Below are 12,421 nucleotides of genomic sequence, written 5' to 3' on the forward strand. Positions count from 1 at the left end.
CTGCCTGCCATCTGTTAGTAGATCAATGAAATAAAGTTGAAAGAGACTGAGATTACTATCTTGACTTAAAGGAAGTTTTTCCTCTTTTTTTTTTTTTTCTTTTTTTAATCCTACATGGAAAATTGCTTAGGGGTAGGATCCAGTTCTGTTTGCTTAGCTTTCATTTTGTTTGTTTTTCCTTATTATCAACCTTTGTCTAGCCTATATATGTGCATTTCGCTAAACAGATAATTACTGAGAATTCACTATATGTCAGTTCCCATTGATCATTTTGTCTGTTTTTTGTTTGTTTGTTTTTTTATAAGACAGAAGCATGTGAGAGTCAGGAGTTTGAAACCAAGATCTTGCACATGGTAACATGTGCATTCAACTGAGTGTGTGTGTGCCACCGCCCGGCCCCTTTATTTATTCTTCTGCCACCAGTGTCACATCTGGAACTTGGTGTCTGCATGATGACTCCACTGTTCCTGGTAGCCATGTTTCTTTTCTTCTGCTTTCTCTTTTCCTTTCTGATAGAAATGTAAAGATCTAGAGGGAGAGAGAGAGAGAGAGGAGAAAAGAGACACCTGCAGTAATACTGCCCCACTGGGTGGGTCCTGGTGCATGATAACATGTACCCTTTGCTGATTGTGCTGCTGCCTGGGCCCCTCTGTCTGTCTGTCTGAAAAAGTTGGTCTGGAACAGTAAAACCTTGGGAACAATAAATAAGCAAACAAATAAATAAGCAAAACAAACAAAAAGGACCACTATTTATTTTTTTATGAATGAGCAGGAAGATAGGAGAAAAGCACTGTTTAGCTCTGTTATAGGCAGTACTGGGGATTGAAATAAAGTCTCAGTTATTTGAATTGGTGCTCTAACAGGCTACACTATGTCCCCTGGTGGGAGCAATAAAACTAACAAACAAATCAATAATAAAATTTTGAACCTGAAATGGAATTGGCGTATTGTACCAAAGTAAAAGACTCTGGGGTGGGAGTGGATGGGTGGGGAGAATACAGGTCCATGAAGGATGATAAATGACATAGTGGGGGTTGTATTGTTAAATGGGAAACTGGGGAATGTTATACATGTACAAACTATTGTATTTACTGTTGAATGTAAAGCATTAATTCCCCAATAAAGAAATAAATTAAAAAAAATTTTTTTGAAAGAAAGGAAGAAAGATTGTCAGATGCTGTGGAGTTGGCATGCAGGAACCAAATCCTAATGATAACTTTAGTGAAGAAGAGATGGGGTAGGGGCCGGTGGTAACACAACTGTTTAAATGCACAGGGCACAAGGTGGGGTTGCGTAGCTTCACAAGCAGTGAAGCCGGTCTGCAGGTGTTTATCTTTCTCTCCCTCTCTCGATTTCTCTGTCCTATCCAGTAACAATGGCAACAAAATAGAAAAACTGTCCTCTAGAAGCAGTGGATTCATAGTGCAGGTACCGAACCCCAATGATAACCCTGGAGGGGGGAAGAAGGGGGTGAATGGGAATTTATAATATGCCAATAGCTCCTACTTTACCTTGAGATAGAGACCCAAGTCCTACTTCTCTATCACTGAGCTTCCTGAAACATTGTTTTGCAAACATCATTCTCTATTCATGCAAAATCTTTAGTGTCTCTTAGGATTGGGGATGTAGCTCAGTAATGCATGTGCCTTGCAGGTTATGAGGTCGTGGATTTATTTATTTATTTTAAACATTTATTTATTTATGATAAAGATAGGAGGAGAGAGAAAGAACCAGACATCACTCTGGTACATGTGCTACCAGGGATTGAACTCAGGACCTCATGCTTGAGAGTCCAAAGCTTTATCACTGCGCCACCTCCCGGACCACGAGGTCATGGATTTAGTCTCCCATACTGCCACCCAAATAAATTCATTTATATTTTTTATTTTTTACCATAGAACTGCTCAGCTCTGGCTTATGGTGGTTCGAGGGATAGAACCTGGGACTTTGGTGCCTCAGGGATGAGAGTCTCTTTGCATAACCATTATGCTATCTATCCTCCCACCCAAATAAATTCAAAGTGCTTCTTTCTCTCCCTCTCCCCCCTTGTCTCTCTCTCTCCTTCATAGAAGGGGAGAGGCTATGAGAGGGTAGGAAGAGACAGAGAGGGAAGAGGCACTGCAGCACTGCTTTATCACTCCTGAAGCTTCTCCCCCACAGGTATGTCCCTGTCAAGGGGGGCTGGGCAGTGACACACCTGGTTGAGCACACGTTACAATGTGCAAGGACCCGATTCCCACCTGCAGGGGGAAAGCTTCCCAAGGGGTGAAGCATGGCTGCAGGTGTGTCTCTCTGTCTCTCACCCTCTCTATTTCCCCTTTCCCTCTCAATTTCTGGCTATCTCTATAAAATAAATAACATGTCTATAAATAAATAAATGTCTATAAATAAACATGTCTATAAATAAATAAATAACATGTCTCTGTGGTGGTGCAGTCTAGAACTTCAGTCCTCATGCATTGTAACTTGTGCTATCTACTGGGTGAACCACCTCCTGGCCCCCCAAAGTCAAAGCTTCTTAATCTGACTTCCGTGACCCTTAATCTTTATTTTATTTTTTTATTGCCACCAGGGTTATCACTTGGGCTCTGTGCCTGCATAATTAATCCACCATCATTTACATATAGCAAAGCACATAGTAGACTCCAGGAAACCTGGCAACTAGCCTGTAGTACAGATTCATTGTGTAACCTTGAGCACATCATGCTCTCTGTTTCCTGGCTGAAGCAATTTTCAGCTCTAATATCCTTGGCCAGGATTCAGCAAAAGATGGTTCCAGGTCAAATCTAACCCACTTATTTTTGTGTTCTTCTTAAATTAAGAGTGTTTTTATTTCTATTTCTATTTTTATTTTACTTATTTCTTTTTTTTTAATTTTTTATTTAAGAAAGGATTAATGAACAAAAACGTAAGGTAGGAGGGGTACAACTCCACACAATTCCCACCACCCAATCTCCACAACCCACCCCCTCCCATGATAGCATTCCCATTCTCTAGCCCTCTGGGAGCATGGACCCAGGGTCATTGAGGGTTGCAGAAGGTAGAAGGTCTGGCTTCTGTAATTGCTTCCCCGCTGAACATGGGCGTTGACTGGTCGGTCCATACTCCCAGTCTGCCTCTCTCTTTCCCTAGTAAGGTGTGTCTCTGGGGAAGCTGAGCTCCAGGACACATTGGTGGGGTCTTCAATCCAGGGAAGCCTGGCTATCATCCTGGTGGCATCTGGAACCTGGTGATTGAAAAGAGAGTTAACATACAAAGCCAAACAATTTGTTGAGCAATCATGGATCCCAAGCTTGGAATAGTGGAGAGGAAGTGTTAGGGAGGTACTCACTGCAAACTCTAATGTACTTCTGCTTTCAGGTATATATTTTGCAGTAGTTTATGGATACGTGTGAACATAAGCTCTCTCTCACAGAAACTGGTGTATATCTAGGTTATGGGACTTTGTTAGAAAGTGAACTACCTGAGATGAAATTAGAGTGTACTATAAAAGGAAAGGTCTCACCCGAGTAATGAAGCTGAAGGGTTGTCATTCCACATGTGAAGTCTCTGGACACAGTCTGAGGTGAAGCATGTTGAGGTGGCAATCGTTGCGTTGGTTAGGTTGTGATCGGCGGATGCAATATTATTTGGTTAGGATTGGGAGACGCTTACGGGAAAGTGGGCCCTGTCCAAGGGTTCCAGGACTGGGGGAAGTAGGGGCTCTATAGTGGAGATGTGAGGTTCCTGCTGTCTTAGGGTTCAAAAAGACAATGGATAGTTAATGTTATCATCACATTATTTGGTAATTGGGTTAACTTTGAAAAGTCCTTTTGTTAGGGTTTGCTGTACAGTATCCAGTATCTTGTATATAGCCGTGCTATTGGATGCTTCTAATCTACTTGGTCTAGGCTTTTGAGAGAGTCCGCATATCAAATACACAGCCTATATATTAAAAAGATTCAGTTTGTGTTTTGAGAAACTTTGAGACATACAACTGATTTTCCCCCTCTCATATTAATTAACTACTGATTTATATGTCTACATTTTGCTAGGAGTGTACATAAACACCATTCCCACCACCAAAAGACTGTGACCCATCCCTCCCACCCACTCCCACCCCCCACTGGCCCAGGAAGATGCATGTCTACCCCTCACCACAGGGTTTTTACTTTGGTGCCCTATTTTACTTATTTCTACTAGACCGCTGCTCAGTTGTGGTTTATGATGGTGCCTGGGATAACAAAGCTTCAGGCATGAAAGTTGCTATGCTATTTCTCTGCACAATAAAAACATTGTTAGAGGACTGGGGAGATAGCATAATGGTTATGCAAACAGACTTTTATTCCTGTGGCTCTGAGGTCCCAGGTTCAATCCCCAGTACCACTATAAGGCAGAGCTGAGCAGTACTCTGGTCTTGTCTTTCTCTCTTTCTCTCTTTTTCTCTCTTTCTCTCTACCTATTTCCCTCTGTATCTCTTTCATTGAAATAAACTAAATAAAATACTTAAGAAAAAACAACAAAGTGTGCCGTTATAAATATAGGTGTACACAGATACTTGTGGATGGGTGTGTTGGGTTCCTTAGGATATATCCTTAGGAGAGGAATTGCTGGGCCATAGGGTAGGTCTATTTTTAGCCTTCTGAGAGTTTTCCAGACTACTTTCCACAGGGGTTGGACCAATTTACATTTCCATTAGCAGTGCAAGAGGGTTCCTTTGCCCCCACAACCTTTCTAGCATTTGTTGTTGCTATCATTCACCCCTGCTATTCTCAAAGGGGTGAAGTGGCATCATATTGCTGTTAATTGCATTTCTCTGACAGTGACTTGAAGCATTTTTTCATGTCTGTTGGCTTTTTGGATCTCTTTGGTGAATATTCTCTTCGTATCCTCTCTCCATTTTTAGATGAGGTCATTGTTGTTGTTGAATTCGCTGAGCTCTTTATATGCTTTGATTATAAGCCTTTTGTCTGACATATGGCATGTAAAGATCTTCCATTCTATAAGGAGTCTCTTTTTTGGGTAGTGGTTTTTACTTTTTCTATGCAGAATCTTTTCAATTTGATGTAGTCCCACTGGTTTTTGTTTTTATCTTCTTTGTAATTGGACTTGTGTCATTGAAGGTGCCTATAAAATTTAGAAAAAGAGTTCTGCCAATATTTTCCTCTAAGTATTTGATAGTTTCTGGTCTAACACCCAACTCCTTGATCCATTTGGAGTTTACTTTTGTGTGGTGAAATGTAGTGGTTCAGCTTCATTCTTCTGTACATCTCTTTTTTTCTTTTAATCTTTTTAAAATTAAAAAAAATATTTATTCCCTTTTGTTGCCCTTGTTGTTTTATTGTTGTAGTTATTGTTGTTGATGTCATCATTGTTGGATAGGACAGAGAGAAATCGACAGAGGAGGGGAAGACAGAGAGGGGGAGAGAAAGATAGACACCTGTAGACCTGCTTCACTGCCTGTGAAGCGACTCCCCTGCAGGTGGGGAGCCTAGGGCTCTAACTGGGATTCTTAAGCTGATCCTTGCACTTTGTGCCACCTGCGCTTAACCTGCTACGCTACTGCCTAATTCCCTCTTCTGTACATTTCAACCCAATTCTCCCACCATCATTTGTTGAAAAGACTTTTCTTTCTCCATTTAATATTTTGGGCCCCTTTGTCAAAAATTAGATGCCCAAAGTTGTTTGTGTGGGGGCAGGGCTTCTTCTTCTTCTTCTTTTTTTTTTAATTTTATTTATGAGAAAGATAAGAGGAGAGAGAAAGAACCAGACATCACTTTTGCCTCTGGCACATGTGCTGCCAGAGATCAACCTCGGACCTCATGCTTGAGAGTCTAAAGATTTATCACTGTGCCACCCCTCGGACCACAGGGCTTCTTCTTTTAACTGATATTAAAAAGGTAGGAATACATTTGTATTTTATTTATTTATTTTTAGATAGATGTGGAGAGATGACAGCACTGAGGCTTCTGGGCCAAGCACTAGCCTCTGTTCCACCCATGGCAAAGCACAACACTATTCAAGTGAGCTATTTTGCTGGCCCAGAACACATTTTTATTTTAATAAATCATGAAACTTGATGTCCTGCCTCCTTCCAGACACCAAGTTGTAGATGCTACCTTGATTCTATCCTGACTTCTCTAGGCAGCCAACCTCACCACAGTGTTCTGGAACCTCACCTTTCCAGAGCTCTACCCTACTAGGGAAAGACAGAAACAGGACCTGCCAATGCCCAAGTCCAGTGGAGAAGTAATTACAGAAACCAGAACTCCTACCTTTTGCACCCCCAGAACAAATTTGATCCATACTCCCAGAGGGGGAGGAGTGATAGGAGGAAGAGGATAAGAGGGCTCTAAATTCCATCTCCATCAGGTCCCAGAGAGAGAAGATGAAAAGGGGAGAGATATTTGGATGAAGTAATAAGGTTATATGTAGCTTAGAGGGGAAGAGAGGACTGGACCTGGAAGTAAAAGGGCACAATCATGTACAAATGTAGACAGATAGTTGTAGAGATAGATGGTTACCCATGTCTGCAACATTGGGAGAACTGTGGTGGACTGCAATAGAGGGACTGAGCTTTCGGAACTCTGGTAATGGGAACAGTGTGGAACTATACCCCTGTTAATATGTAATTTTGTAAATCATATTAAATCACTAATTTCTTCTTCTTCTAGCGTTTGCCCTTCTTCTGTAGCCAGTCAACAGCGTCAGGTTGAGCCTGATGTCTGCTTGTTGCTGGCTTTGAAAGTGACTGGGATCCATGTGGATTCAGTCGGCTAGGAAGGATCGTCAGTTTCCCCAATAAATGGGTACACACGGGATGCACCACGAGAAGGTCGATCCAAATCACTAATAAAAATAATGAAACTCAAATCACAAATAGGATAAAAAAAAGTCCTAGCATACATACATTCAGAGTGTGTGGGGGGGCAAACCAGAATAAGAAAATTAGTCCAGGTTCTTTTTTTTTTTTTCTGAACATATGAATACCACTTTCTTTCTTTCTTTCTTTCTTTCTTTCTTTCTTTCTTTCTTTCTTTTTTTCTTTTTTCCTCCTCCAGGGTTATTGCTGGGCTTGGTGCCTGCACCATGAATCCACCGCTCCTGGAGGCCATTTTTTTCCCCTTTTGTTGTCCTTGTTGTAGCTTCGTTGTGGTTATTATTATTGCCCTTGTTGACGCAATTCGTTGTTGGATAGGACAGAGAGAAATGGAGAGAGGAGGGGAATACAGAGAAGGGGAGAGAAAGATAGACACCTGCAGACCTGCTTCACTGCCTGTGAAGCGACTCCCCTGCAGGTGGGGAGCCGGGGGCTCGAACCTGGATCCTTACGCCGGTCCCTGCGCTTTGCGCCACATGCGCTTAACCCACTGCGCCACCGCCCGATCCCCACCACTTTATTTCTTGAAGCATGTTGACTTTCAATTCCGGATTTAATTAGCTACCTAGCACACCAAGTGGTGAGTCTCTCACATTCCTTACTTTTAGTCCCTAAGCCATCTCTTTACATCTCTTTTCACTTCTGGGTAAGTGAGAAAGCCTTTTGGTTCATTAGTTCACACCTACTTACTCCTAGAGGACTTGACCAACTCTGCTAACACTAGGATGTGAATGTCATCTACATCTTCAATGATGAACTCCTTCCCCAGAGAATTGGACTCATCCAAGTAGAGCAGAAATTGCTTCATGGCAGGGTTGCATTCTATAAGCACTTCTTTCTCAGTCACATGTGCAGATGAGCTCAAAAGGAAGGCAGGGACCTCCTTGATGTTGTAGACTGCAGACACCAGGACTTCATTGGAGAAAAGAACCTGCTGTTATTATTTTTCAAACCTATCGAGTTGGAATCGTTTCACACTTTAGTGCAATGAAAATTGTCTTCCCAGTTTTCCCAGTTTCATTAGTCATCTCTTGCAGCACCTGAAAAATACAACAGGTTGCAGGTGAACAGGAGATAGCTTAGTGGCTATACAAAAAGACTCTCAGGGGTCAGGCAGTAGCGCAGTGGGTTAAGTGCATGTGATGCAAAGTGCAAGGAGTGGCATAAGGATCCCGGTTCTAGCCCCCAGCTCCCCACCTGCAGGGGAGTCGCTTCACAGGTAGTGAAGCAGGTCTACAGGTGTCTATCTTTCTTTCCCCCTCTCTGTCTTACCCTCCTCTCTCCATTTCTCTCTGTCATAGCCAACAATGATGACATCAATAATAATAACAATAACAACTACAACAACAATAAACAAGGGCAACAAAAGGGGAAAAAAAGCAAATTAAAAAATTAAAAAAAATACCTCTCATGCCTGAGGCTCTGAGGTCCCAAGTTCAATTCCCACACCACCATAAGCCAGAGCTGAAGAGTGCTCTAGAATAATAATGATGATGATAATCTGGTCATTTAATTTGAGGGGGCAGTTATTCCTCCCAAGCGGTTCTTTTTGATTTCATTATCCCTTTTTAAAAAATTATCTTTATTTATTTATTGGATAGAGACATTGCTTCACTATTCGCAGGGCTTTTCCCCTGCAGGTGGGGGCGGGAGGCTTGAACCTGGGTTCTTGCACATTGTAACATGTGTGCTCAACCAGGTGCAGGTGCGTCACCACCCGGCCCCTTTGGTTGCATTTCCTGCTTTATTTTGGCCCTTAAACTGCAGGAGGACCTTGCCTGAATTCTCCAAAATTCAACTGTACAGGGCTTCCTCTTTAACTCATTCTCCCTTCCTCCCTGACTGCCAGTTTTCTTTGCTTTCACCAATATTCATCACCACAACTGTCCCCATTATAGTGAGTGGGCTAGGGGCTACAGCCCACCTAGGAAAAGAGGCAGAACTCTTCCAAGCTCCAAATTTTTACTATGTGATCCAGAAAACAAAAACAAAAACAAAAACAAAAACTGAGAACTCTCTTGAACTTCTACGAGGATTGTTGTACCTACTGTTGGTCATTTGACCTCGGCCTTTGTTCCCCTATTAGACTACTAGCTTCTGGGTGGTGGGCCCTTTGATCCTTGTGAGGTAATGCCTGGTTCCTAGTAGCCTCCTAAAATATGGGCTGATGTTGGGATGCTAGTCAACTAAGCAGACAGGACAATGATGATAGATGGTTTAAAAGGCCTCTGAGGAGATCTGGAGGGCTGGAAACAGCTGGTGCCTCCGACCCTCAGTTTCCTCCTCTGAAAAATGGAGGACTAGGAGCGAAGCCGGAACGAGGCGATGTGCCTGCACTTGCACACTTAGGCGTAGTTTTTCATCTCTTCTTGCCTCTACTCTCCTCTGGAGGAAGCGGGTAGGGCCCCAGGGCGGGTGGCCGGCCCGAGCCGCAAGGACTCGGATGTGGGCGGCGCGCGGCTCCCCCGCGCAGCTGTCAGTCAAGGCCTCCTCGGGCGGGGCGGGGAGGCGCTTCCGTCCCCGCGACTCTGCTCCGGGCCGCTCGGCGGCGCGCAGGACGGTCGGGAGCTGAGCCTGCTGCCGCCGGCCGCTGGGCAGGACTAGGGGGCGATGGAACTGGAGCCCGAGCTGCTGCTGCAGGAGGCCCGGGAGAACGTGGAGGCGGCGCAGAGCTACCGGCGCGAGCTGGGCCAGAGGCTGCAGGGGCTGCGGGAGGCGCGGAGGCAGGTCGGAGGGCCGCGCCCGCGGGCGCCGTGGGCCCCGGGGGAGGGCGCCGAAGGGAGAAGGGAACCTCTGGAGGCGCAAGGAGGCATAGTTAGTGGATCTGGGAACGAAGGACGTGGTTTTATGGGTCCTGCGGGGAAGAGAAAGTTTAGGGGCTCGCGGGGAGTTCCTTCAACTGTGTGTGGGGGGTGGTGGTGATGGAGTGAGGTTTGGATCTGAGCTGGGGGTGGGGAGTGAGGGGCCAGAGCAAACTTCGGGCGTCCGATCCTGGAAGTTGCTTTTTTTTTTTTTTGGAGGTTACTCTTAACTGACAAGAGTTGGGGGGAGGTGGAGAGTCTTTGAGGAAACCTGCTTTAGAGACCCTGACAAAACAAGCGACTTGGGCCAGACAGCTAAAGGTGGAGGCAACGTGGATTTAGCAGGGGGGAAGGAGCTTGAGAAGCAATACAGTTAACCAGCGCTCAATGAATGGGATTAATGTCTCCAAGCGATAGTATTTATTTATTTTACCAGAGCACTGCTCAGCTCTGGCATATAGTGGTGCCCGGTGGGGACTGAACCTGGGACTTCGGAGCCTCAGGCATGAGAGCCTCTTTGCATAACCATTATGCTCTCAACCCCCACCCAAATAGTAATATTTAGTAATGTTTCATGATCTTAACTAGGACGGTAACATAGTGTAGTGTAGCCCCATACTAGAATTTAAGATGAAAGGGAATCTGTATTGGAAAGGCAGAAAGAGGACAGACAAGTACTTGAGGGATAAAATACGAAGGTGCAAAGGAATGGAAAAACAGATTTAAAGAGGAGTGCCGAAAAGAGCAGCTAAATATATTTTCAAGTGACAGCAGTTATCTATCCCCTGGGGACACTGTTATCAAAGATATAGGAAAGCCACATTGGTTTCTTTACACCCTGGAACATAAACAAAAAAGATACAACCCACTGCTAATGTGTGATAAGGACAGATAATCTTTTTTTTTTTTTTTTTTAGATTTTATTTATTAATGAGAAAGGAGAGAGAAAGAACCAGACATCACTCTGGTACATGTGCTGCTGAGGACTGAACTCAGGACCTCATGCTTGAGAGTCTAGTGCCTTAGCCAGTGTGCCACCTCCTGGACCACAAGGACAGATAATCTTTAAATTACTATAAACATAAGAGGTTTTTTTTTATTTTAGTAAATAAAATAAAAATTTTAGTAAGTAAAATCAATGAATGAGGATATACAATTTTAGTGGGATTTCTCTACATCACATTTGATATTACTTTATATTGTCATTCTGCTAACTCCCCTGCGGCACAGACTCTGAAAATACTTTTTCTTTTTTAATTATGCTTATTTATTTATTTATTGGATCTATCCAGAAATTGAGAGGAGGGGGTTGATAGGGAGATTGACAGAGACACCTGCAGCGCTGCTTTACCACCTGTGAAGCTTCCCCCCTGCAGGTGGGGACTGGGGTCTTGGCTTAACCCACTGCACTACCGCTTAGCCCCCTGGGACTGGGGTCTTGAACCTGGGTCCTTGCGCATTGTTTTACTTAACCAGGTAAGCTACCACCTGGACCCTGAAAATACTTTCTACAGATAGGGAGATTAGTGCTATGGTAACTATCTTTGATGTGTTCATTACTAAAGATACTTAACATGCTTTAGCTTTTACATATTTTAAAAATCATTGTAAAAATATCTTTATAGAACTGGTGTGAACCAGGCAGCTATTTATTGTTTAGTAACAAAACTGAGAGCAACAGCTAGATTTGGTTATTGTGATCTGGTAAATGCTTTTCAGTCTTCCAAAACACTTGACTCCACTATTGAAAATATCTGTGTTGGGGCTGGTATGTAGGTCACCTGGTAGGGCACATGCCTAGCTATGTGTGAGGCCTTACGTTGGAGGACTGGCATCCTCTCTTCCATTCTCTTAAAAAAAAAAAAGGAAAAAAAAGAGGCTAAGGAGATTATCAGAAGGGACTGAGGTAGTTCTAGTGGGAAAAAGGGAGAGAGATTATCAGGCTTATTGTACATATCTGAAGTCCCGAGTTCATTTTCTAATATGGCATTATAAAACAAAAGTAAATAGCTACATTATTCCTTCTGTTGTTTTGAAATAGACCTTCTGAATCTAGGGCATGGCTTAAAGAGTCTAATATATGTATATATATATATAATATTTTTATTTATTTCCTTTTGTTGCCCTTGTTTTATTGCTGTAGTTGTTGTTATTGATGTCATTGTTGTTGGATAGGACAGAGAGAAATGGAGAAAGGAGGGGAAGACAGAGAGGAGGAGAGAAAAATAAAATACCTGCAGACCTGCTTCACCACCTGTGAAGCTACTCCCCTACAGGCGGGGAGCCGGGGGCTTGAACCAAGATCATTATGTCGGTCCTTGAACTTTGCACCACTGCACTACCGCCCGACTCCCAGAGTCTAAAATATTTCTTACTATATGACTAATGTTTCAGCCAGTTAAGGTATCATATTTAAAAAAAAAATTATAGTTTATATATTTATTCCCTTTTGTTGCCTTTGTTATTTTATGGTTGTAGTTACTGTTGTTATTGATGTCGTTGTTGGATAGGATAGAGAGAAATGGAGAGAGGAGAGGAAGACAGAGAGGGGGAGAGAAAGATAGACACCTGCAAACCTGCTTCACCGTCTGTGAAGCGACTCCCCTGTAGGTGGGGAGCAGGGGGCTGGAACCGGGATCCTTACGGCCCTTCCTTGCACTTTCCGCCAGGTGCGCTTAACCCACTGAACCTACTGCTCAACTCGCAAGGTATCATATATGAGCAAGACTTGTGTAACTACATCAGCAATTAAGCAGTAGAG

General features: G+C 43.4%; 1 protein-coding gene and 1 long non-coding RNA gene across 2 annotated transcripts in view; both read left to right on the forward strand.

Annotated features, from left to right (window-relative positions):
• LOC132542005 (uncharacterized) overlaps positions 1-12,421 on the forward strand; it is a 58,953-nt gene that overhangs the window by 3,200 nt on the left and 43,332 nt on the right. The window lies entirely within an intron of this gene.
• CRLF3 (cytokine receptor like factor 3) overlaps positions 9,363-12,421 on the forward strand; it is a 46,391-nt gene continuing 43,332 nt past the window's right edge. The window contains exon 1 of the mRNA XM_007530815.3: positions 9,363-9,586. Within this exon, the coding sequence (XP_007530877.1) occupies positions 9,470-9,586 (117 nt within the window). The 5' untranslated portion in view covers positions 9,363-9,469. The remainder of the gene's footprint in view (positions 9,587-12,421) is intronic.

This window comes from Erinaceus europaeus, chromosome 12 (genome assembly GCF_950295315.1).
Source record: "Erinaceus europaeus chromosome 12, mEriEur2.1, whole genome shotgun sequence".
Taxonomy (NCBI): domain Eukaryota; kingdom Metazoa; phylum Chordata; class Mammalia; order Eulipotyphla; family Erinaceidae; genus Erinaceus; species Erinaceus europaeus.